This window comes from Stegodyphus dumicola, chromosome 1 (genome assembly GCF_044657685.1).
Source record: "Stegodyphus dumicola isolate Sdum_Otavi_A_Nest chromosome 1, ASM4465768v1".
Taxonomy (NCBI): Eukaryota; Metazoa; Arthropoda; class Arachnida; order Araneae; family Eresidae; genus Stegodyphus; species Stegodyphus dumicola.
This window is the reverse complement of record NC_140768.1, coordinates 167,152,506-167,179,448: the sequence shown is the minus strand read 5'-3', so window position 1 is coordinate 167,179,448 and position 26,943 is coordinate 167,152,506. Positions and strand designations below refer to the sequence as shown.

Genomic DNA, 26,943 nt, shown 5'->3' with positions numbered 1-26,943 from the left:
ATGTAATGTCAATAGCTGGATAGAATATGGTACTCATGTTGCATAAGTGGCCAGCACTTTCCAATCACCGAAGTAAAACCGAAGCCCTTATGCTGTCTGCTAAAGCATTTTCAACGATAAAAGTAGTTTTCGTAAGTGCTTTTATACAATTAGAAGTATCTTTCCTGAAACTATTGAGAAATATCTGAATTATCAAATAAACGAAGAAAGGAAAAAAAACTGACAATATTCTATTTCCAAAACATTGAAATACGATTACGAGATCAATGTTTTTCAGAATTTTGTAGAGACAGAGCAAATCTGAATGAATTGTAAACTTAGTAACATTAACATCTAAATGTTTAAAACATCATTACAAATTAGTAAGATCTGCAAATATTAGCGTATTATTATTATATTGTATTTAATTTAATTTAGACTAACACACATTATAATGAATATTAATAAGCAACATACGCTTCATAACCAATAATAACGTAATTGCATTTTAACGTAAAAGATGTAAATTTTGTTACATAGTGTTACATGATCTTTCTCTTGAGATTTGGACGGCGAACATACTAATGCAGCAACTTTCTCAGTGTAAAACGTTTGTTATCTCGACTTTAACCACATGAATCATCGAAGCATTTATTCCAGAAAAAAACGTGGGTTATTTTAATTGAAAATTTTTTTAGGAAAGCAGTTTAATGGCGTAGGCAGTGAGATGTGTTACATTTATGCTCTTTACGAGTGTTAGACATAACAGTCTGAAAGCGAAGTATAATTAAAGTTATAATTAAAGTTCCAATTTGAAATGGTCATAAAAGGAAAACTACCGGACCAAATGTTATCGAACTTGGGAATTTATTTTCCGCGGAAAAAAAAGAGTTCAAAAACTCACCACCAGGGGAAAATCGGTGCTGTATACAATATTGTTAAATGAAATAAGACACGAAAACATCTGTTTAAAATGCGTTTAATATTTTCCGAAACGTGTTACAAAGCAGGTTCAATGTAGCGTCCAGCATTTTCCGAAAGTAAGTTAAATACTGTTACTGCATTCTCAACAGCCGCTCTTAGCATATCAGGAGAAATGTTATGGACATCTCAGTGTATCACATTTTCATTTCTGCCAAATTGTTTAGATTATTACCATAAACAGTGCTTTTCAGATAACCCCATAGCCAAAAGTCACAGAGGTTGAGGTCTGGTGGGAAGAGGGGAAGTGTTGGCCTATAAGACTTTCATTCGTGAAATGTTGCCTAAGTAACTGTGCGACACACGTGAGGTGGGGCCCAGCTCTGCATAAAAATCACAGTATCTAAAATGCCATGTTACTGCAGTTCATGTATCAAGAAACATTTTAGCATTGACTCTAAGTGAGCTGCAATCACAGTGGTCCAGCTGTCGACTGCTCTTAAGAGAAAAATGGTTCAGTTATAATAAGAGCTGTCATTCAACACTAAACGGTGTGGAATGACTGCTATGCAATCGAATGCAGTAGGAGAATGCAATGGAACTAGATAGATAACATGAGGGATTTGTTTGGCCCAAATCGATTAAGAGCGCTTTGAATAAGTATCTTCATGTTTTAGTGCCGAATTCTGGCTTCAAAAATTACTAATTAGCGATCTGTAAGAAAACGATTTCCAGATTGTACGCACTTGTGCGAGTGATTTGCGATCTCACATTTTCTAATCGCTAATTCGTGGTTTTCACGGACGAATTTCTCACTTACACGGATGGCGCACTCGACTTTTATTGAATTTAACGTCTTTAAATGGTAATTTGCCTACTTCAAAGTTTCTTAAGGGTACACAACATATTAAACCCGTGTAACAAAAGGTTAAGTTAGATTGCGACTCATATTTCGTTTAACAATATTGCATACAGCGCCATTTTCCCCTGGTGGTGAGGTTTCCAACTTTCTTTTTTTCGCGGAAAATAAATTCCCATGACATCCTTTACACGGTTACAAAGTTTGATAACATTTGATCCAGTAGATTTCCTTTTATGACCGTTTCAAAGTGAAATTTTAATTATAACCACCCTGTATATTATTAAATTTTAATTTGAAGCTATGCGTTATATGTATACCATGCGTAAGATTTTCGCTTGTATGGAAAAAATAAAGAATCGAAGCAAATATACTTAGGACATTAGACCAAAACTGAAAAAATTTCCCCTCCCTCCGAAAATAAAATATTGAAACTTCGACCATGAATTTATTGAATTATCGACATATTCAATTTGACTTATCTTCTAAGTCCTAGTTCTGACAACAATTCCGAATTACTGAAGCTGAAGTAAAAGGTTTAGTATGTATTCACTGTATGTTAATAAAGTAATAAGAGTGTAACAAAAAAATAGATTATAGAATTTACGCTGATGCAACTATTTGTTTGAATGCACAACATGTAATGGAAGAGAAGGCTTGTAGAGATCTGTTTTTGACATGCCTCTAAAAGTAGATGTCATACTCCTTTTGTCTCTTCAATGTCAAAAAACTTTCCTTTGAGAGGCCTTTAGTTTCGGGGAGGAAAAAATCCTAAGAAGACAAATTTGAAGAAAATGCAGGACAATTGAGTACACATACTTATTTTCGGAGCACAAGCGGTTCTCCGATTGGTTATTGAATAATGAAATTGTCATGCAATACAAAACATTTGGAATATGTTTTCTGACTGAAAACGTAAGATTAAAAGTCATCTGCTTAATTCACAGCCATTTACAAGTCAACTACTCGGGCAATTGCAGAATCGTTTTGATCCTAAGCTTGTAAGACAAACGTAATATCACTGGATTTAAACACTTCTTTAATCTTCCGAGAATGTTCCTTCTTTAGCTCATATTCCAAGAATATTAAGTGAATACAATTATTGCAAAAGAAATTGAATATTCATTTGCACTACGGCTTGGTAGTTTACTAACAAGTTAAAACTTAAATTCTGCTTTTTGTGTCTAAGAATACAACAATATTTTAAATATTTACAAATAAAATATTAAATTGGAGATTTAATTGGAGCCTCACCAGTTGCCTAGCATTTGAAGATTGTTAAATACTAATTGTTTGTTGCGAAGTCTAACCCAGGCTGCATAGTTGGTTTCCGTAGTTTTCTAGGTTCTCTTTACAAAGGTTCTCTATGAAAGCATCTTAATCAAATAGCTCCCATGTTCTTTCTATGTTCAAATAACCAACTAACCTAGTTTAAGCGCGGTTTTCAAGGGAAGTTACTAGCAAAACCCGAATACTCATTAAAAATCATGTAGCTTGCCAATCGGGAGTAACATGAAAGATACGGCGCCAATAATTGAATTGCTGTTAGGGTACGCTGTTTCTAAACTTAGATGGTCATTCCTTAATTAAAAAGCCCACCAGCGGCCGAGCGGTAAAGACGTTGATCACTGGTAGTTCGGTCCGAGGTTCGAATCCCGCGAACGGGCTGGTTGCATTGGCGTTTTTGTGGTTTTTCCCATGTGTAACGTGTATACGAGCCAGTTTACCTTAGAAAGTCCTCCACAAATTCATCCTTCCCTTTAGGCAGATAGCCCTCGTGTGCTTTGCCATAATTAAATAATCCAATCCAATCCTTAATTAAATATAATTGATTTGTAACTTCTACTAGAACTGACGGTAAGAATTGAAGTGCAAATAAATAATATCGTGATTAATATAAAATTAAAAATATTTGCATTCAGACAGAATTTTTTTTGAAATATTTGCAATTAATTTATAAAAAGGATTTATTAATAACCGTAATAATCACTTATTATATTACTGATGATTAGGATTCAGTTCTTGACAATTACATTCTAAATTAGAATTTTAAGGATATAATGAAAATACGCTACACTTAAAAATACATTTTAGGATAAAAATGAGTTGATTTTTTATGTTTTAAAACTTCTTAAATTCATTTAATAAACATCATATCCTCGTTGCTAATTGAATCCAGAATGTTGGGTGGCGTATATATAATTATTCTTACTTGTCCACAAAATCTGCTGACTTATCCAGCCATTAAGTAGCTGCAAATCATTTCTACATAACCATTGAACTTCCATTAATTCAGTCTCTAGAGGGTTGTATGTTTATATCATAATTTGACTTGTATAAAAGTGATTATTCTAAATATTATGTTTCTTTAAAAATATACTGTGCTTTAAAAATGTGGATGATAGTATCAGCCGCTCTGTCAGCCACTTCAAAAGCAACAGTTTGTTTAGAAATAAATTATGCAGTTAATGTCATAAAATTCAAATAAATATCAAACGAAAATTCTCAGTTTTAGACAATTCGATTTAAACGAAGTAAAGTAGCAGACGATAAAACGAAGGTAAAAATTTACTCTTACAAAAATTTATTGTTATTTTTTTTAAAAAAAAGGAAGATAGAGAAAAATTTTAAAAAAATAGTTAAAAATTTGAATAATATCATCTATAATTTAAAAAAATAGCTTTTCATATAGTATTAATAAATATTTATTACGCATCATTGAGGGAAAAAATGTCATATAATTAATTCTCTGTAAAATTTTACTTGAAATTTACGGTTAAAAATGGCTGTGGCAATTCACTGTAACAAAAGTCCATAGACCACATTTGGTGTTATTATCGCTCAAAAAAAAAGATGCCAAATTTCAAAACTCGAAAATATGTAAATTCGTGTATATCTTAGAAAATTTTGAATAAAAAAGTCTAATTTTTTGCAGATATGCTTGAAAATACACCTACTTTAAGATGATGGTAAAATTTTATATGTTATAATTCAAAATTTTTTTCGAAAAATTTATAAAAATTATTTAAAAATAGAAATTTAAAAAATAAAACACAAAAAATGGGTAAATTTATTTGGAATGAACCCAAATTTCGAAATGTGAGAGAAAAAATCAAAAAAATTTAATAAAAAAAGAGATATTAATAAATATTTGCCAAATTCAATTAACATTGAGGAGCTAAAATTTTGAGAGCTAATATTTTAAAAACTCCTCGTACGATTTTTACAAAACTTGGTATTCTGGCATAATTTGAGACGTAGAATCGAAATATGGAAAAAAATTGGTATGTTATTTCAGAAAAAGTTCGATTTTGTGTCAAAATACCTATGTTAGAATAGTGCTATATATAAATCTAATATATATCCTAAGTCGCACTTTCGAGACATGTAAAACGCAATTTGAATTTTGTCAATCGCCCCAGTAGAACGGGAGATATAGCAGTGTCCCTCTTTTTTTTTTTTTTTTTTTTTTTTTTTTTTTAGCAGTGTACCTATGTCATAAAAAAAATTCATTCATATGGGTTCGAAAGAAATCAAAATTGATATTTTTGTCAAAATAAGATTACAATATTCCCTTTACTTCGTTCACGAACAAAAATATAACATAAAGAATAACCTTGAAACCCTTAATGCAGTTTTTCCATTTAGGATTGCATCCGAAAATTGGTGCATATTTTTTTGGATTTGGGAAAATGTAGACATGAATTCGCTTCCGTATAATTACATAACTATTTTCTGAAATCACAATAGAAATAAATTCAATAATCAAATAATTTTTCGTTCTCTGCATACGCGTAAATTAATGTATATGAAGGGAAATATTTATAAAAGTATGATAAGGTTACATTTCTCTTTATGCATTGAAGTTAAGTAACGAGAAGTAAAATAGACGCATAGAATTCAATCAAATTACTTAAGTTCTGAACACATGTCTAGAAACCACGATTAGTTGATTTTTAGTAGATATTTCAAAATCTCTCAAAAACACCATGATGACTGTTTGGAGGAGCATACAAAATTTGCAACAATTACATTTTAAAATTCAAAATATTCGCAAAATGCCTGAATATTTTATAAATACATTTTTGAGGCATCCGAAATCGGAGCTCTGCAATGCAGAAATTGTTCCTAAAACTCAAGAAAGTCTTCTCACTTTACTCTGTTCATGTTATGCTTTTCTCTTTGTAACTTCAAAAGATTGGAAAACTATTCTACCGGTAGGGATTTATTCAATAGGAGAGATTAGTATGGAAAAAAAAGTTTAAGTACTCAAATTACTTTCTAAAAGTGCAAAATATGTTCTAATTATTGTGAAATCTTCTCTGAAATCTTATTACTTCTTTGCGGCTTAATGTGATTTTTTAACTTCATATGAAACTATAATTGGAACTAATGATTAAGCCTCATAATATATTTTAGTATTACTCACGTTTATCACTAAGGACTAGTCTTTATTTATTAACTGATGAATTTCGAAGAATTAAATGGTCGATGATTCTCAAAATCGCTATTATAAATTACTCCTTTCATTACAATTATCAATAAATCATGCATCTCAAAATGATTTAAAGGAATGTGTTATACAGGTTTTAAACATGTTATATTTTGTGTTTATTCTTGCAATAAAAAAGAACTGTTAATGATAGTTGTTTTTATATATACAGTCAAAAGAGGACATAAGAATACACACATTCGTCTTTATTTATACCAGGGGTCGCCAAACTTTTTTTGATCATCGCCCCCTATATAATTTTTCGAAATCTCCATAGACCCCCACAAAGGTAATTTTCAGGTAATTAAAGTAAAACTATATATTAGTCTAAATATTTAATAAATCAGAAACAGTAAGTAAAGTAGCTACAGATTTTTTACTTCTTAATGAGATGAGTGTGCCTGGTGTTTCTTGGCAAGGTTCGCTATATTGGGTTCGAAATTGGTCAATTTTAACTGTAAATCCCCTCGAAGCTCTACATTTAATTTATTTCTGATTTTAGTTAAAATTGAATTAACATGACTGAAACCGGCTTGAACTTGGAAACGCCAGCATAAATGGCTGATCCATTTCGTAAAGTTTCACATATTTTTGCTTTATATTTATATTAGTCCAAAATTTATGTATTGTCAAATTTTTAATAAGCGTTTTTGCTTCAAGATGTGTGTCTTGCAGTGTCGTCGCTTGCAAAGTCTGCACCAAAGGCTCCTAATTGGTTGATGGGTTCGCCAGCAAGAGACACGGATAAGCCTCAATCGCTCTTCTGGCTACATACTATGAGTCGTGCAAATTACAAACTGGTCACAAGGTCAAGTTGTGACATCACGGTATACATACGAAAACCCATAAGGAAAAAAGGGGCAGATTGTTTTCTGATTTATTATTTTATTTTCTATAAAAAATATAATATTAAGTCAATTATAAAAATATTTTAAATTTTTACGTACGCAGTTAGATTTGTGTTATTTGCGTATTAAGAACTGTTTTTCCTTCGAGTCCCAATAGACCCCCATTCGACCCCTTGGGTCAGATAGACCCCTACTGTTGTTAAATAGACCCCTAGGGGTCTATATAGACCACTTTGGCGACCCCTGATTTATACAATCAAAAGAGGACATAAGAACACACACATTTGTTTTTATTCATACAATCAAAAGAGGACAATCACACAGCTGTGTTTATTTATGCAACCAAAAGAGGATGTGTGTATATAGGATCCTCACCTTCCTTGCAAATTCTGGACTTCTTAAATAAAAGAAATTTTAAAATTTTACGAGTTGTATCATCATTCTGAAGCTAATTGAAGAATTTTGGTGTAAAAAGATTTCCAGAATTCCAATTCCTTCATAGGGTTCTCGGTTTGGTGGTGTGGCAGCATATGTCTCATTTTCCACCATAGCCCAACCATAGTGTGTGTGTGTGTGTGTGGCAGGTTTTATTTAAAAATCCATCCTTGTTCAAAGTCCCACATTCATAGTTACCAATCATGATTTTAGCATCTTTTAATCCGTGTGAGAAAAAACATTAAATTTTGTTGTTATTTTTTTATACATTTGATATTGAAAAGATCAATATTCTTTGACGATGAATTTGATTATCAAGCAAGGATATGTGTAAAAAATTATTTAAAAATTTACCCATACCTTTAACTAAAAAAAAAGAACTGTATTAATTAAAAAAAAAAGTTGCTGTAAAATATTGCATTATTATTGCAAATATGTGCAAATTTCACAAAAATCAACAAGTAGAAATCTGTCAGAAATTGATTTTGGAATTTGTCCTAAACAAATAGCCAGAAAAATAAATATAAATGAAACCATAATAGAAAATCTGATTATGTACTATAATTTATCTTTATAATTTGTTACTGAACCTGAGAATAAAAGTTTGTATTCTTTTTTAATTACTATTCTCTTGGTAATATTGGGTTGTTGCATCTAAAATGGCCATTGAATAACGTCAAGTTTTTACTGGTTACAAAAAAAAAAAAAAAAAGGCAGATATTTAGGTTTCAGAAAATTTTTGTTTATATGAGAACACAATGCATATGAGAGATACATTTGTAGTATATGTTTTGATCAATGTATAATAAACATCAAATACTACTGTTGACATTAAGTCAGCCAGGGAATCCAGTCCTTGATTGATCTATTAAGATTGCTGTAAATTTTAATATGCAATGACAATAATAAAAGACACTAATTCACACACTTCAGCAATGGCAGTAATAAAAGACACTAATAAATAATTTGGTATAGGAACAGCTAATGAGAGATCTCACTGTCGGTTTCCAGATTTTTCTCAGATTTGAAGCTGCAGTCATCATCCTTCTTTCATTGATTTCATTAATGAAAATGATTTAATTGAACCAGATCCATGTATATTGGATCACCCAGATACTAAATATATACTTTTGAACTGTTTATATAGAAATAATAGAAGTAAGGAAGTTCAGCAAATGGATGCCTTATGAACTCACTGATGATAAGAAAGTACAGTGTTTGGAAATGCCCTGTTCTCTCTTTAAGATGTAATAGGGAAGAAAGATTCATGCACTAAATTCAGAGTTGTAGCTAGGGTTATCAGCATCTGGAGACAAATGATGATTTCACACCTCCTCCTGTTTGCCAAGAATGGAAAACGTTTCATTCTAAAATATTGTAACATCATTCCTCGCACCCTGGATGATACGCCGAATGAATTATAACTATGAATGAGAAGTGCATTTTCTATAAAAATAGCACATGTTTGTCACAGTGGCTGGGGGCAAAAGATGTTTGAGGTATTTTCATCTAAAGATTTTGTTTATTGTATGATGGTTTTCTGATCGTGTTACTCGCTATTTATTCCTTCCACGAGGTGAAATGATAAATGTAGCTCAATATTATATGGACATATAGCAAATGCATGTCGAATTGTGCCTAAAGCAATGAGCACTTGTAAATACATAGGGAGTTTTGTTGCTTCAGAGTAATGCCTGGTTACATACAGCAGCATCAAACATCCAGCACGTCAACAGTTTGGGATGTGAAATTATGTTTTGTCCTTCATATTCTTCTGGATATTTACACAGCAGATTGCTCCCATTTTTTTCCAAGTAATGCTTTGCCAATGATGCATCAATTTAGTGGGTAGTTCGTCACTTCCTGAGGTACTGATTTTAACAAGTAATCTGAATGACCTTGGCACATGTTCATAACAATGTATCAATACTGCTAGATATTACTCTGATTAAGGGCCCACCAGCAGTTGAATGGTAGGTTCATTAAACATTGGTAGTTCGGTCCGATGTTCGAATCCCGCAAATAGGCTGGCTGCATGTTTGTTTTCATGGTTTTCCTCATGCATAACATGTATATGAGACAGTTTTCTTTAGAAAGTCCTCCACAAAGGCATCCCTCCCATTAGATAGATAGCTCTTGAAACTGTCTAAGGAAAGGTATAAGGGCTATAATCACATAAGCCAAACCATTACTTTGATTAAACAGGTACTTTTTTTTTTATTTTATAAACCATTACTTTGATTAAACGGGTATTTTTTTTTTTTAATTTTATTTACCATTACTTTGATTAAACAGGTATTCTTTTTATTTTCAGTGATCTTTAGATTTGGCCATTTCATTTGCAAGAACCCAATAATTTATGCATTGCAGCTTAATATTTTAAAAAATTTAATTTCTGATAAACTATATTTTTTCCCTTTTAAAATATTTTGAAATGCTTGTGTAACACATATATTTGTATTTAAAATAGGTTTATATACAAGGTATAAGCCCTATCTCAGTAAAGACAAGGATATCTTAAAAAGGATATTCAAGGTAGATCACAATTTTTTTATTATTTGTTTATTTATTTTTTAAATTTTAAAGTTTGATTTGCTATGTAAAGTGCTTCTGTGCCTGTGTTAATTGTGTTCTGTTTGAGTTCTAATATGGTTTTGCTGTTTCTAATTTGTATTGTAAATGTAAAAAACCATTAATATCTATTAATATTTTGTGTTTTTAAATCTTTTTTTGTCATTCAAAATTAATAATTTTGATATATTATCATTTGAAGTATATCAGTTTACTTTGAAAATGACAAAATTTTATAAACTATTTAGAATAAATATAGGTTGGAAAAAAAAGCTAAACTTTATTCTTTTACTTAATAAGAATTTTAAAAGAATAATGTGAGTTTTTCATCATCTGTAAAATTTGTTATGATTTCATATGACAGATCTTACCACGGAATATTTTTTTCGCAGGGCATGCAAACAGATCAACCAAGTGAAGTACAGAATACTCTTCTAAGGCACTATCTTTTAGAACTTACTCAGAGTTTTATGATTCCTTTGGTAAATGTTTCACTAATCGCATCACCATTTATTGTAAAATTTTGTCTCAAAAGGTTTTATTCATTATATACTGACCTCTTGATTTCTACTACACTTTTACATTTGTTTGTAATAAAATTGTATATTTGTAATGCAAAATATCATTCATTAGCATCATCGTTTTAGCCAAATGGGCATTAGCCCAGAAAGGATATTTGTCTTGAAACAGCATTTTTCTTCGACTCACTATAAATGTCCATTTCACTTTTCAAACATTTGTCCCATTTTGGGAAAACAATGGTACCTAGAGCCACCAAATTTTGAATAACTTAGTCTTTCACCCCAATATGAGTACCCGGAAGCCCGAATTTGGAATTTGTTTCGTTGTCTATTTCATATTTTGTAAAACTTTAACAAATTTTTTTATTATCAAACTCTAAGCAAGCAATGACAACACTGTACAAAATTTTTAAGCAAGAAATGACAACATTTTACAAAAAAAAATTCTATCTCCTCCAGCGCACAAGACTGTCTATTGGAAATTCTCAAGGTATACTGTTTTTAAATACTTTTAACCCTAAGGAACATCAGCTCATATGCTCTCGAAACATGTATGTGTGCGTAAATGAAATAAAAAAATGCACCTTCAGGCGTAATCTAAAATCTGAAAGCTTTCAGATTTTTTTTTAAACTTTTTAACGTAATAAATAAAAGGACCCCCCTCCCTAAAAAAAAGAAGTAAAGTTTAAAAAATGTTAAGTCACTCTTTTTGCACATCTATGGACTTGATGATGATTATTATTATTATTATTTAATTTAGGCAAATGTAATTTTACCTTTTCTAATACTTATTTTTTTTTAATTTAATACTTTTATTCAAACACAATTCTTTTTTTTTTTTTTATTTATTTATTCTGTTATGTAATTCACTGTCCTTGAATTCCTGAAATATTTCTTCATATGAATTTTTCATTATACGCTTTAGATTTTCTTTTTAAGTTGATGTAGTTCATAGAAAGATCAGCACATTGTTCATTACTGTATGCATAGACTCCAACTACTACGGATTCTCCGTAGTTTCTACGGAAATTCATGAAAAACTACGAGCTACGAAAAGTATGGAAAAAACTACAGATTTTACAGAAACAAGAGCAGGAGAACCAGTACGCAAAACGGAACCAACTAATTCATCCGATGATTGGCTGAATACTCGTGTTATCATATATCACGTGTTGAGTGCGTTCCTAGTTTTGAAGAATTAGCCAATCGTAGATCAGTAACTCCAACCGTAAACGACTTATCAATAGTTCCACCCAATTGTCTGTCTCCCAGGTTCCTCGCTGATGTGTGTTTAGGCTGCATTCAGCTGCATTGTGTAGTTTACGGCGAGAGCTTAGCGTGTGTCTTGTGAACTGTGAATCAGGTGAAAGATTTTTAATCATAATGCTGCCTCGAACGAAGAAGCCAAAATTATCAAAGCAGAAGTTCAAAGATTCATATTCTTCAGAATTTCTATGCATTAAAGCGTCCGAAATTTCTGTGAATCACGCACACTGCAGTGTATGCAACAAAGACTTCTCAGTTTTTCATGGCGGAAAAGATGACTGTAAACGGCATGTGTTTTCTCAAAAGCATATAGAACTTGGCACCGTAAAATCTAAAGAAATAACAAATTTCTTAATAAAAGATGATGAAACAGATCCTATAAAAGCCGAATGCTATTTTGTTCGTTTTTTAATTGAACATAATCTTGATGAATACTTTTCCATCCATTTTTGATGAAAAATGTCTTAATCAAGTAGAAATTGAATTTTCCATGTATCAAGTAGATGATTTGAAAGAAATTGTAGATTTGCGTATTGATATAGCATGGGGAGAAATTGCCAAATTAAAAAATATGAATGGGTGTATTAAATACAAAGTATTGCCTTCTGTAATGCTTGCTGTCTTAATAATACCTCATTCAAATGCAGCTTGCGAAAGAATTTTTTCTATTGTTAAAAAAAATCAGACGGAATTTCGACCAAATTTAGGTCTTAAAACTCTTGAAGCAGTTTTGATTGAAAAAATAAATATGCAGGCAAATGAAGAACTGTGTTATAAAAAAACATTCTCAAAATCAGAACTTAAGCTTGCTAAGCATGCTACATATAAATCTTTGCATTCATAAATTATGCGTATTTTGTTTAATACTTATATGTATCATTCTTGATTATTTAAATTTTATTTCCCTGTAGAAATCATATCCAGAATAAAGATATGATTTATAGCTTCTGATTTTTTCTATGATTAGTAGTGATTTGAAGTACTTTTTATTAGTGAATGCTTGAGGAGTTAAAAGAAAATTTCTAATTAAATGTGCATATAATTTACAAGGTATATTTTTAATTATTCAGTTTTATATGTATATGGATTTTAAATGTAATAAAATTGATTACAATTAATTATTAATTTAAAATTAATGAATGGTTAATTACAACATACGCTACGCGCACATTTTCAAAGTTGTAAAAATGTTGTTCGCGCGTTGACTACTGACAAGGTTTGCTGAAGGTTGGAGTCTATGCTGTATGTTCATAACAAGTGTCTTTGAATTTGTTTTTATTTTTTCTCCTAGTGTTAGAAATTATACCTCCATGTATCCTTTTTGCTAATGAATATTCAATTTCACTCCTATATTCATTTCTACAATGCATTTTAGTCTTATTTGTCTGCAGCCACAAAAATAACATCTATTGCTGTAGTGAACTATTCTAAAAGTTATTTTATCACTTTGATAGTGCTTCTATTTTTCTAATATTTAAACATTCAAAAAATGAAGGCAGGAAGTTTTCTTTCAAGGAGGACACAGTGACAGATGAGTTATTTATTAAAGCACTTCAGGAGTTGGGCATTTGTTTAGATTTTAGGAACTGGTTGCCGTTCTTAGTTCTCCATTGCGATTCATTACAGCGTAATTCAGTTTATATCTCCTTCTGCTATGTTACATTCTTCTGCTTTGTAAGAAATTAAGAAGTGCAGATATCATTCAATATATATTAAGCTATGCAAACTAAGTTTGCTATAAATTTTTTAGTTGTGTAAAACATAACATAAAACATAAGCAGAAATCCATAATTTCTTTTATTATTATTATTATTATTATTATTATTATTATTATTATTATTATTATTATTATTATTATTATTAATATTATTATTATTATTATTAATATTATTATTATTATTATTATTATTATTATTATTATTATTATTGTTGTTGTTGTTGTTGTTGTTGGTGATTAAAGTCAAAACTGAAAAATGTCACATTTATTTGAAGGGGGAAAATTGCTTTTCTTAACCAACTGTAATCAAATAAATTGCTGCAATAACATAGAGGAAAATAAGGCTAAAATAAGGCTAATTTCGGTATTCCATGTCTCGTGTCTGTCTCTTCAGTGTGTAATTGCAGTGTTATAAATACTAAAATATGTCGGAGCCTCTGTGCTTTTAATGGGACTATGAAGGCTTTGAATAGGTGTTGCAAAGTTTTTGTGACAGAATTTTGTTGCTTTAAGAATCCATATGACATCAGCATAAATGTGTTGATTGGTTACTGTAAGAGGTTCAGTATAAAAACTTTTTATCCAGCTTTCTAGTGATAAATTTGGCTTCAAAGCTTCATTGAAGTGCTTATAACTACCAAGTGGACAAAATAATTTACAAATATGCTCATATGATTCATTTGTTGCATTCAATAACATAAAGTCAGTTTATTTAAAATATCTCTGCTGCTGTCATCATCATATTATGCCTATAATCAATATAATCTTTCTTGTTTGTCAAAATACATTATTTTTCCTTAAATAATCACTACTTCAGTATTCAAGACAAGACTGACTCTATAATAACATGTAACAGGGTTCGTAGCTGTCCTTACAAGTGCTTATAAGTCCTTATATTTGAAAAAAAAAAAATATAAAGGCCCTTATAGGTGCTTACTTTTTATTTAAAGCCCTTATTTCTTTTTTGCTTTTAGTGCTTTTTTTTTAATGAATGCGCATTTTTTCCCCGTACCAAAGGCGAAACTAAATAAACAACTTTTCTTCCTTATATGCAACGTCAAATGGTGAATCATACTCTCGAAAATTGCTTTCCCCCCTTTCTCTGCATTAACGTAACCTATGGTGCGTGCGAGAGTACAGACAGGTGCACGTCGTTTTATTGGTCAAAGAATTGCGAAAACGGTATAAAATTTCGGTACATTCAGTATTATTTTCCTCCCACCCAAGTACTACACACTTTTGAATTTCTATCAAGATTTTAATAATTTGCATTCTCGTTCCGCGTGGTCAGTTCATATCCGTGTTTATTATGATCATTATGATTATATTATGAGCATATGAATGAATATTTATAATAATATAGTTGCAATAACTACTGAAGTATAGATAAACTTCCAAAAATGGGTGTGCTTTTACACAGATTAGCTTTCTAAGGAATAATATTCGGAATGGCGTAAATAAAAGTCAAAATAATTTTTTTTTTTTTTGGCCAATATATTATACAGTACGGAGGTTGGGAGGTTCTCCCCTTTCTCTGCAAAATCTCTAATATTAAAGCAGCGGGCTTTTTTTTTTTTTTTTTTTTTTTTTTTTTTTTTTTTTTTGTCATTCTCCAATCTGGATTGAATAGGACTAAAAGTTTTTGCGGTCTACCCAACCCAAGCGAAGATTGATTCTATTCCAGAAATTTAACGCAGTCGGTTGAAAATTAGAATCAGAAACACCCCAGGTTAGGAAGTCTCTTCCTTTTCCTTTATTTAGTTCTTTATTCTCCGAATACTGGCAGCTGTTGATTCCGATTGCGTAATATCACATGTAGAAGAATAACGCTACACGTATTGCACAATAACGTTTGCGGTATTTTGCAGAGATAATTAATTTTGATGTTGAGTCCCAAAATTGTTTATGGACACTTAAAAGAGTTTTATTATGCTTTCTAAGCAGAATATTTCTCAGTTCCGTTGGTCTATTTTTATATGATGCACATATCGAAATGTCAGAATCATTTATTTAGCCGAGAAATCTAAAGAACAGCTACTATCTCCCTCACTCCTCTTTTTCCAGTTACTATCCAGAATATTCGGCAATTTCCGAGTATGTGGGTTAGTTAAGCTTTTACTGTTAAAGGATGGCTGCATGAGGCAATTTCCCGTCTTTGGATTTCAGAAATGTGCCTCTTTTTTACTTAAATTACTTTGCTTGAAATATATGTTAAGGGAAAACTATTATGCAATGAAAATTTAGAAGATGTTCAGAATTTTGTTTTTAAGTTAAATTATTTAAATATTAATACGAGTGGAAAAATAAATTGTATTTATTATTAGGTGCCAAACGAATACAGTTAATATGGCTTATTATTATTTATTTTCTATATTTTGAACTGAAATTCCAATACTCATTCTCTTAATAAATATTGCCTTGCTCATATTTTAAGTTACAAGTCTAATTTTTTTTTAAGGTTATGCAGTTGTATATAATGTAATTAGACAGGTGCTTATTTTTTCCTTAAAATGTGCTTGAAAAGTGCTTATAGGTGCTTATTTTTTTTTAACTAAAATGTGCCCATGAACCCTGTGTAAGCAAATGCATAATTTGATCCTTCTGAATTCTGAATCAGTTTCATAATTTGTGGACAAAATTCTGAAACAAAAGCCATTTGAAGCTGTATTTTATGAGAGAGAAATTCGTTTTCAATACATTCCTGTAGAAGACTGATACTGAAGTTGTCATCTTCATATTCATTGAGAAAAGTAATAATGTGGTCCATATATTTGCTCAAGAAATAGTAGCATTAAACCAAGAATTCCCTTTTGTTATAACAAATACAGCATAAGGTATTGCTGCCTGTTGAAATGCCTTTCCTTTAATTACCTTAAGTATGCGTTTTTCATTTTGAGGAATGTTAAAAAAGGGGGCTGTTTTTGTTTTGGATAATACTATTTAATTCTTTGAATTTTTTATAAATATGTCACTTTCAAAGCTCGCTTTATGTACCAAGTGTTGTTAATACAAAATATGATTTCTAACAAGTGTTTTCAGCAAATTGAAGGTCCCAGTCATGTAGCACATAGAATCTAATATTAGACCTTTCATTTGGTAGCATTCTATTTCATACTTCTTCAATCTGTCAACTGCTTTAAGAGCAAGTAGAATTAATCATGTCTAAGAAATCTGTACTTAAATATAAATATGATGAATATATAAATATGATGCTCTGTTTCTGAATCAGTGAATCATCAGTGGTCGAGTTATAAAGTCGCTGAACACTGATAGTTTGACTTGAGATCGCATCCTGGTGAACAGGCTGGCTAGATGGTTGGTTTTCATGGTTTTCTCCATGTGTAATGTGAAACAAACCAGTTTCCATTAAAAAGGCCTTATCGAAAGGCGTCCCTTCTCATAGGCAAATAGCCCTCAAGGTGGTTTGCCTTCATCAATTAACCTAACCTAACATTTATTGAGACTGCAAATGCATGTTTGTCTTGTTTGCCAGATGTTTTATTGACAACTATAATTGGTTACTTGTCTTTTAGATCCTTCTCTCCTTTATTCTTGGAATAATGTAGTACATACTTAGGCTTAAAACATCTCCAGGAGGGAGACTGCCTGAACCATATATGTATTTTACAAAATAATCACATACAGCTAGTTGATTGAATTTATGCAATGGAATATTGACTTTTAAAAACATTTGCACCATATCCTCAACAAATCATTTTCTCCGTTTTGTCACATTTTTGTACTTGAACTACTGATAATAGTAGTCTGCTGCTTAATCCTGTATTAGCTTGTGGGGGATATATTGCTGTTTTTTAAATGGCTAGCACTAGTCATGCTTTGTTAAAGAATCCCTTTTTTTGGGGGGGGGTTACTTCTAAATGAACATTTTAGTAGTTAAACATATGTGTCAATGTGTTATATATGTGTCAATTATGCATAAAGTCCTCTTGTCTATGCTGCTTTCCTCTTGATTACTGAATTCAACTATGTGTTTAAAAGCAAAACAAAAGAAATGTATGTTAATCTCAAAGTTGATGACAAGACCGTACTGGCTGAGGTGAGTGGTGAGGCAGCTGGCACAAGGCCAAGCGAGTAGATGTGCACAGAAGGAAATGGGCAATAGGTATGTTTAAGAGTGAAACAGAGACTCTAGATTACATGTAGCAAATCTTTGAATGAAGAATGCCACCACTTCAATTAAACAAATTATCTTTAATCATTTACTTTTCACCAAATTTTGTTCAAAAAAATTCTTGAACAATGTCTTGCATTTAATTGCTAATGCTTGTGAATTTTGCATTTATTCACATCTGTTTCATAAGTGGGGTAATTAGATACCCTTATTCATAGTTATTATTATGTTTATTTTAAATATTTTAACTTTTTGAATGTATCTATTATTAGGAGAGGTACATGGCTAGTTTGATGCCTCTTTTGAAGAATATATCGCCTCACAAGGTAATTTGTAATGCATCGTTATAAACTAAATGTATTGATTTAAATTATAAGTGCCAATTACTGTGACAGACTGAGTATGCAATGAAAATGGAATCATTTCAACAGTGTGATCTAAAATCTGCTGTAATGGTTCACGGTCATATCATGCTATAACTGAACTAGTATAATATTACAAGGAGTTATAACAGTCAAAAATTAAAAAATAAATAAATAAATGTAACACTAGGACTCAGATGAGAAATTATGTTGCATTTTTGAAGTCATATTTTATGCTTTAGATAATATGTAAAAAAACCATGGGTCATACTATGATACCAAGAATTGCCCCCCTCCCATGCACACACACTTTAGATTATCGAGGACCGTAAGGGCCCTTTTTTTATTTTTTGTAAATATAGGTTGTAATATATCTTTTTGTTCAAGAAGAAACGCCGTTAAACAACTTTATTATTTTATACACCTCAAAGCTCTTATTTCGATTTTCAACCCCTTTGGTCTCCTAGGGGCTTCTTCTCAACTTTTGATAAATTATAGTTTGCATCTAAAACGGGCCTTAGAAATATTTTCCCTCATTTCAACAATTGTGAAATTTGTTTCAAAAACAACCTATTTGTAATCTAACCCTAAATTTCTCTTGCATTCCCTAGTCTTTCATTTGAAATTAACAAAAACGATAAGAATAAAAGCATGCTTTCAAATCAGCAGTTTTTGTGACTACACTAAGAGATAGACCTTCAGTGCACTTCCATTTCCCATATTTTTAAGTGAGCTTTCTCTTTGTGTGATCTTATAACACCACACAAAGGGAAGAAGGTGTGACTCCCGAATGACAAGTCAGTTGTCAATCACCTCCTCTCATTTTCGGTGGATTCTAGGATTTTGGAAAACACGAAGCAACGGGTGTCTTTTGTGGGCTAACATGCCACATTTAACCCCTACAATTGTGTAAAATTTTGACCCCAGATGGCAATTTTGAAATCGACGAGTCTTTCTCTTGGGAAAGGGTTAAGTGCTGAAGTTAAAATTTTAGCTGAATAGAGACAAATGAAACTCGCACAGAGTAAAAAAAGAAAAAGAAACAAATATACTTGTATTCAGTTCTAGTGCAGGGTCAGTAAACAACCCATCCCTGCGTGAACATAATACTGAATCCTAAACAACTTGTAAATTAATCATAAACAAATTATTACATCATAAACTATTATAATGTATAGAAATGCTGTCATCTCACACAGTAGAGAAGGAGAAGCCTGGTGCTGCCATCTATTGGCAAGGTACCCTCAGTAGGGGCACCAGTATATACAGTCAAAAGTCGTTAATCCGGACTCGTCGGGACTTCGACGATTCCGGATTATCGATTTTTCCGGATTACAGATCATCAGTTTAAATATGGTAAGATAGCATGCAGAAATTACAAAATTAAAAATATGAAACCGTATTTTATGAAATAAAGAACAATTATGATCTAAAAAGTATCAAAATTTACTAAAAGAAAAAGCTTAATATTTATTTGTTTACTTTATTAAACATTTCTTTCAAAGTAAATTGTTTAAGTTGCTTCGTTTCATGTGATAATACTTTCTCTTTAATTCTATTAAACATACATAATTTCTTGTTTAGTTACAAAGTTCCCCTGTTCGAGTCCTATAGTTGCTGTGTCGAGAATACCGACTAATTTGTCAATCGAAATTTTTTCGTTTTCAATAACCTCTGTGTTTTCTTCACTATTGGAAGCGAATTATAATGACGAGAAACTTGATTTAAATCATATCAAAGACGGAGTACATCAAGAAGAAATACTATATTTAGTAAGGAATTATAAGACAAATAAAATAAAAAATCTGCCCTGAAGCTAGGGATAGTGATGACAGATCAACTTCAAATTCATTGCACTCCAAGGCGTTCTCCCCCCCCCCAGCAGCGTGAAATTGATAAACAGATTTCGTATTTCGAAACATACTTTCGCTTTGTAGATCCTTTACATATTAGTAAATATATGTCGGAAATTCTATTTAACATAATCAAAACTTACTTTTATAAAATTGCTCTAACATTCTGCAAAAAATAATAAGGCGGATCCAATTCGAAGATTAAGGAACAACGCAATCTGCAACATTAACTGAATTAGATAATTTTAGCTTAGCTTATACTGTTCGTTACACATTAAACGCGCATGCGTAAATGTATTATGCGCATGCGCACACGCCTATTTGCAGCCATAAAGGTCTTACGCGCATGTGTAAATGCCTAAGTGTCAACGCGACGCATGCGCAGAAAGTTTGTAGCTTTAAGGTCCGGATTATGGGTGTCCGAATCAACGACTTTTGACTTTTGTACAGTGGTGGCCAAAATTGTGGACACTTGGAAATTTTTATGTTTTTGAACTTTGTATGATTATAGAAAACGTTACGTTTCACAAAATGCAAACTTGTATATATCATTTTAAAGAGAATTTATTACTGAATTTAATACAAAACACAAAATTCAATTATTTGCAATACAAAAAAAGTTAAACGATAATAGTTATCGATATACATTAGATAGTGATGATTGCAGTGAGTTATCAGTACTTAGAAGTAAAAATTAAGGGTAGTTAGTACTACCCTTTATTTTTGATTACAGCTTCACATCGACATTTCATTGAACAAGAGTTTTAAGCTCTTCTTTCGTTATTACATGATGCCATTATGCAATAATAGCCTCAATTAGTTCCGTTTTATTTGATGGGCGCCTCATTCGGACAAGAGTTTTCAAACGGTGACTTAAATTTTCGATATGATTGAGGTCAGGACTGTTTCCTGGCAAAATCCTGCTGAAAAATAACGAAGCATTGTTGGGAAAGAGATCTCTAATGGAAGGTAGAAGTTTTGGTTCTAGAATAGTGTCAGTGTATTTTCTGGCATTCAGTGTCCCATCGATGACATGAAGGCGACCAATACCATCTGCTGACATGCATGACCAAATCATAACACTAACTGGGTTCTTCACAGTTGCTTGAATGCGGTCAGGATGTAGCTTTTCTCCTATTCTACTTCTTACATATTTTCGCCCATCACTACCGAATAACGATATCTTAGTTTCATCACTCCATATAACTTGTGACCACTGATCATCTGTCCAATTAATATGTTCCTTTGCCCACTGTAGTCTTTTTTTTTTTTTTTTTTTCGTTGCTGAAAATTAAGATAAGGCTTTTTTCGTGGAATTCTACCTCTCAGTCCAACATCTGTTAATCTTCTCCTGATTGTTCTTGAACTGACAGAAACACCACCATCATTTAGATCACTTGTAATGGCCGCTGATGACATTTTTCTATCTTGGAGACATAGTCTTTTTATTCTTCTGTCATCAATAGATGTGGTGCACCTTTTTTGGCCTTTTCCTTCTTTGTTTTTTATAGAATTTGTCTCCTGATATTGTAAACAAAACTTTTGGACTCCAGATGTAGTCACTGAACCACCCGTCTTGCAATTTCAGCATAGGAAAGACCACTTTCTCGTAACACAATAATATTACATCTCTTTCTAGGTGTCCAATCTACTCTTTAATTTGATGTCATTGCTTCTTGACTAAATATTAAAAATTTTTACAAAAATTCCTACTTGTAATTGCAGTGTATAAGAAACAGGTCCTCCTTCTACAGAACAAAGTAAAATAATGAATTGTTTCAAGTGTAAACATGATATCAGCTTCTACTGGCAGATAATAACATTTGATTGGTTCTCAGAACAAGAACAGTGATTGGCCAGGAAAGCTAGACATTACAAACCACTTTTTAACTGTGTTTTTTATTTATATTAAAGTACATATAACTTTTTTTGTATTGCAAGCAGTTGAATTTTGTGTTTTGTATTGAATTCATTAATAAATTCTCTTTGAAATGATATATACAAGTTTGCATTTTGCGAAACGTAACATTTTCTATAAGCATACAAAGTTCAAAAACATAAAAATTTCCAAAAGTGTCCACAATTTTGGCCACCACTGTATTATATACCGGTATTAAAAATGTATACATAATCTTCTTTTAATTATCAGTTTTGATTGAAATGCAGTAATTATAAAAAGTTCAGCATGTGTATGTCATATATTTACAGATTTTGATTTTTTCTTTCCCTCCAATAGAATTTATCAACCTTTAAACATGATACCTTAGAACGAAGTATATTAATTTCATAACTGCAAAATTTTAAGCATTCATAGAATCGAAAAGAAACACTAGAAACTTACAATTATAGCTTTTGGTGTAGAGAAATTAGAATTTTTTCCGAGGTTAAAAAATTCACAAACAACCAGTATATATTATATACCGGTGCCCTTCAAAGGGTTAAAATGTAAAAAGTATTTTTTTAAATGTTCAATTGGATAGCCTTTTTTCTATAATATAAGTCTGTGTCGTGATTTCCATGATAGAGGGGCTTTTTGTAAAATTTCCAGGGGTATTGATTTCCATTCTTCTTTCACTACTTTCCAGAGTCCATCAGTCATGGTGGGTTTGCAATTAAAAAGAGATCTTTTCAAAAGGCCAATACAATAGTCATCAATAGTGAAGCATCAGGGGACTTCGTAGAAATATAGTTTTACTCTCTGAAACTGATTTAGGATAAAGAAATGCAATTTTTATGTTAATATTGGACATAAAACTTCCTATGAATAGTAGATTAAGTTGATTTAAATTTTTTCCTATCAAATTTTAAATACTATCATAAAAGAATCATGCAACAGTCATAAACCCCTTACTGAAATTCTCTTTCCCATTGATAAAAACTGATTATTACATAATTTTCCTTCGTTTTTGATAATAAATAGACCTGTCTCTTTTTCTCTCTCTTTTTATCCTTCTCTTTTTTTAAAATTATTATTATTATTATTGTTGCAATTATTTAGATAAATTGTGATGATTAGACATGTGCACCTCTCGGACTTCCAGGTGCTTAATGAGAACTTCCTGTTTTATTCAGAGACAAAATGGACAGCAGAACTTTGAAGAAGTGTGCAGCGGAAACCCCCTTGGATGGTTTCTGGCCGTAAGGGACTAATTATTCTTTTTTTCAGGTTTTTAACAAAACGAAGAGAGCTTTGTGTAAGAGGCTTTTGTTGCTGTAAACGAGTGAAAGCAGATGCAATTTAGCGTCTTCCCCGCGTTAGTGTGTTTAAATTATGGCTGTAATGATTAAATTATTTTAATATTTAATCAAGAATTTCTAATTAAGTTTTTTAAATAAATATTTTAAAACACAACCTGTCTTTTCTTGCACCCAACACAGGTGTTCTGACGTTACAAAACCCATGCTTCATCATGGGTCACAGTGTATTTCCATTTATCTCCTGCTAAGTAGTTTTCATGTAGAGTGCTACAAATTGATCTGTGTTGAGCAGCTTGCCTCAGTTAAGCTGGTAAACATTAAGTTTTTTTTAAGTTGTAAATCTTAGTTTATGATTTTATTTATTATTACTGCAAATATCTATAAGAACTTTGCAGTTGATTTCAGCATCAGCAGATTTTCTGTTGTTACCAACAGTTTAATTTTAGAAACAATGCATGTAGAAATAATAATTGATGGTTTTTCTTTTCTGGTTAATAATGTTGTTTATTTTGCACTTGCAAATTTTAGCACCGTGCATTTCACAATGTTTTTTTAAATGATGGAATAGGAATGTTTCTCTTCGGAAAGTGCAAAAATATATCCTTCAGTCCGCAGCTTATTTACATGTGTCATTCTGAAAAGAGCTTAAATTTAAGAATAGCAGACAGTATTTCTTATTTCAAATAATAAGCTATTGTCAGAAATTTTTATTCCAAAACATTTGCTTTTTTAAAATTCTTTATCGAAATTGTTCTACAAAATGTGTAAATATCCTTTTTATTTTTACTACAGATACATGGCTTTTCTTTATAAGTCATGCAGTATTTTATTTTCTTTTCTTTTGATGCTAAGATAAAAAATCAGTTTCATAGTAGATTTTTCTTACTTTTAAAAATGCATTTAATTTTTTATACTCAAGCATTTGTATTCCTTTCGTTATGACTTATTTTCTATTTTTTCTTGCCTTTTGTCTATGTAAAGTCTAAGAAAAAATTTGTCATGTTATTTTCTGACTTAACGAATTTAGTTATTATTGTTTGTAATTAATTTTCAAAGGTCTTTTTGTCATAATAATTGTAATACAAGTGATTTTTGCACTTCTAAACTTTTTATATTCTTATAGTTTAACCAAGTATTTCTTTTCTTAACGTGTTTACGTTTTGTTTTTTAATTTTTCAGTTTTTACATTTTGTTTTTTAATTTTTCAGTATACGTTAAAAGCAATTTCACTAAATAACTGCTGGTTGCCTTCAACTGATCTCTTTTTAGAGCAATTTATTTCCATTGATTGAACTGTATATTAGCATAGCATGATTCTTCTTATATTAGCTGATTATTATGCTGCTTGTACTTTCCACCAAGTTGTATTCAGTGCCAAAAACTATTTTTGTTATGATACTGTTTTGAAAAAAATATTGTCAGGAGTTGTAACTGTCAATTTTAGTTAGCATTTTGTGAGTCGTCTTTAAGCAATGAGCTAACTTGAGGTAACTTTCTATTTATGATTTTTTTGATTAACTACCATGATGCAGTATGTTTTTATGATTTTTTCCATTTTCACATCCTCTTTAATTCTTCAGTTTTATGTATGTATATATATATTATTGGATAACTAAGGGAAATGTGTGTTACCTTTATCATACTAATATGTTAAAAGTGTGGTTTAAAATTTTAAAAATATTTTAAAGTTAATTTAAAATCATTGATTAATATTAGCTATGCAGTGATAATACTATAAAAATGATCTTCCCATGGTATATATTCCTTATTAATGGGTCAATGAATTTGAAGATTAAATACTAATAATTTTAATCAAAGTTCATATTCTTTCAGTATAAATTGCTGTTCATAGCTTTCTTATGAATTGTATTAAAAAAAAGAGAGAGAAATTTTTCCTTTGAAAATCTTTTCTTCTTTCCAACAGAATGTACAAAGGGCATGCAAAATCTCTTGCATCCTTTACTTGATTGGTTAAGATATGTGTCCAACCTGAAATATTATGCAGTGTGATAATAAATATTAATTCTTTCTGAAGATTATGTGTTTACAAATCAGTTTTATTTAATAATAATTCTTTAAATGTATGTTTCATAACAACTGCTAAAGAATTAATGGAATCTTTCATTTTAAAGGACACACCTGTTCCTCGGCCCTTTAATCCTGATGATTTTATAAAATCAATAGAACAGGCAGGACCTCAGTTGACAAGTGGAATTAAAGGGAACTGGAGTGGTTTGTATAGGTAATTTTAATTTTAGAAGATTTTAAATCCTGCGGAATGTTCGTGTAATTGTGCCTTAGAAGCTTATGTGGATTTTTTTTTCTTCTGTGCTACAGCTAGATTTAAAACCAAATATTTATGATACAGATCTGTGATAAAAAAAGACTTTTTTGAAGATTTTAACTTTTTTAAATATGATTTTAGACTAATTAAAAAAATATTGTTACATTTTTAATTGCATATCATCTCTTCAGAAATTTAATTTTTTAATCACATACGCGAGTTACGTTAATATTTGCTTACTTTAATTAAAACTAATTACAAAGCAATATATAGTTTAACTTCATTACATAATTTAAATTAATTATAAAGCAATTTCAATGAACAAAACTGGTTAAGTAAGCAATTGAATGAAACATTCTTACCGATTTTATTATAAGTGTTCAAAACACTTGTACTTTTTCTTGACTGCTCAGTTAGAAAGTTCGAAATTATTTTTTATGTGGAAGAATTTTTATTTTAAAATAAGGACTATTTATTTTAAAATAAGGACTATTTATTTTAAAATAAGGACTATTTCAAAGTGAAAAAATCTCATTTCAAAAGCAATCTCATTTCAAAGTGTACATGCTGATAAGTTTGCACATATGCTATGTTTCCCAGCATTCCTTACAAACAAACTGATGCTATTCCTGTTGACAGTCTGTGCATTTCTTGCTATACACTAGAAATTTTTAAAAAAGATATAGATATCATCTGTGAAATAAGGTGCACTGTGCAAAAAAAAAAAAAAAAGGGGGGGGGAGATAGTTCTATATCTCTGGCCGATTTTATATCTGGGCCGATTGACAATATTCAACTTACGTTTTTCATGTCTCGAAAGCACGACTTAGGATATGTATTAGATTTGTATATAGCATTGTTCTAATACAGGTATTTTGACACAAAATTGGACTTTTTCTGAAATGACATGCCAATGTTTTATGCATATTTCTATTCTATGACTCAAATCATACCAAAGTGCCAAGTTTTGTAAAAAATCGCATGACTAGTTTTTTAAAAATTAGTTGTCAAAATTTTAGCTCCTCAGTGTTAATTCAATTTGGTATGTATTTATTAATATCTCTCTTTTTTTTTTTTTTTTTTTATTACACTTACTTGATTCCTTCTTTCACAGTTCAAAATTTAGTTTCATTCCAAATAAAATTCACCCATTTTTTATGATTTATTTTTTAAATTTGTATTTTTAAATAATTTATAAATTTTTGGAAAAAAATTTTGAAGTATACCTGCAAAAAATTAGAATTTTTTATTCAAAATTTCCGAGGATATACGGCGCATTTTGAAATTTGGCATATTTGTTGAAAGCGATAATAAGGTCTAATGTGGCTTATGCACTTTGTTAAAATTATTTGAAAGCAGGAACGATGTGACTTTTTTTCCATTCCTTCACAGTGTAAGTAAAAGGAAAATAGGTTGCCATATATTAAGAAATTCGCAAGTGAATTATTCGTGGTGCAAATTGAAAAAATCTGCCAAGCTAATGTTTTGAATTTCTCCATAAATTC

At 30.8% G+C, this 26,943-nt stretch overlaps 1 protein-coding gene across 2 annotated transcripts in view; it reads left to right on the top strand.

The window, feature by feature from the left end:
- LOC118201109 (protein DENND6B) overlaps positions 1–26,943 on the top strand; it is a 180,323-nt gene that overhangs the window by 139,714 nt on the left and 13,666 nt on the right. For both annotated transcript variants that reach the window (XM_085822994.1, XM_085822997.1), the window contains exons 14-17: positions 10,005–10,069; positions 10,498–10,587; positions 18,014–18,067; positions 25,287–25,396. In XM_085822994.1, the coding sequence (XP_085679120.1) occupies positions 10,005–10,069; positions 10,498–10,587; positions 18,014–18,067; positions 25,287–25,396 (319 nt within the window). The remainder of the gene's footprint in view (positions 1–10,004; positions 10,070–10,497; positions 10,588–18,013; positions 18,068–25,286; positions 25,397–26,943) is intronic.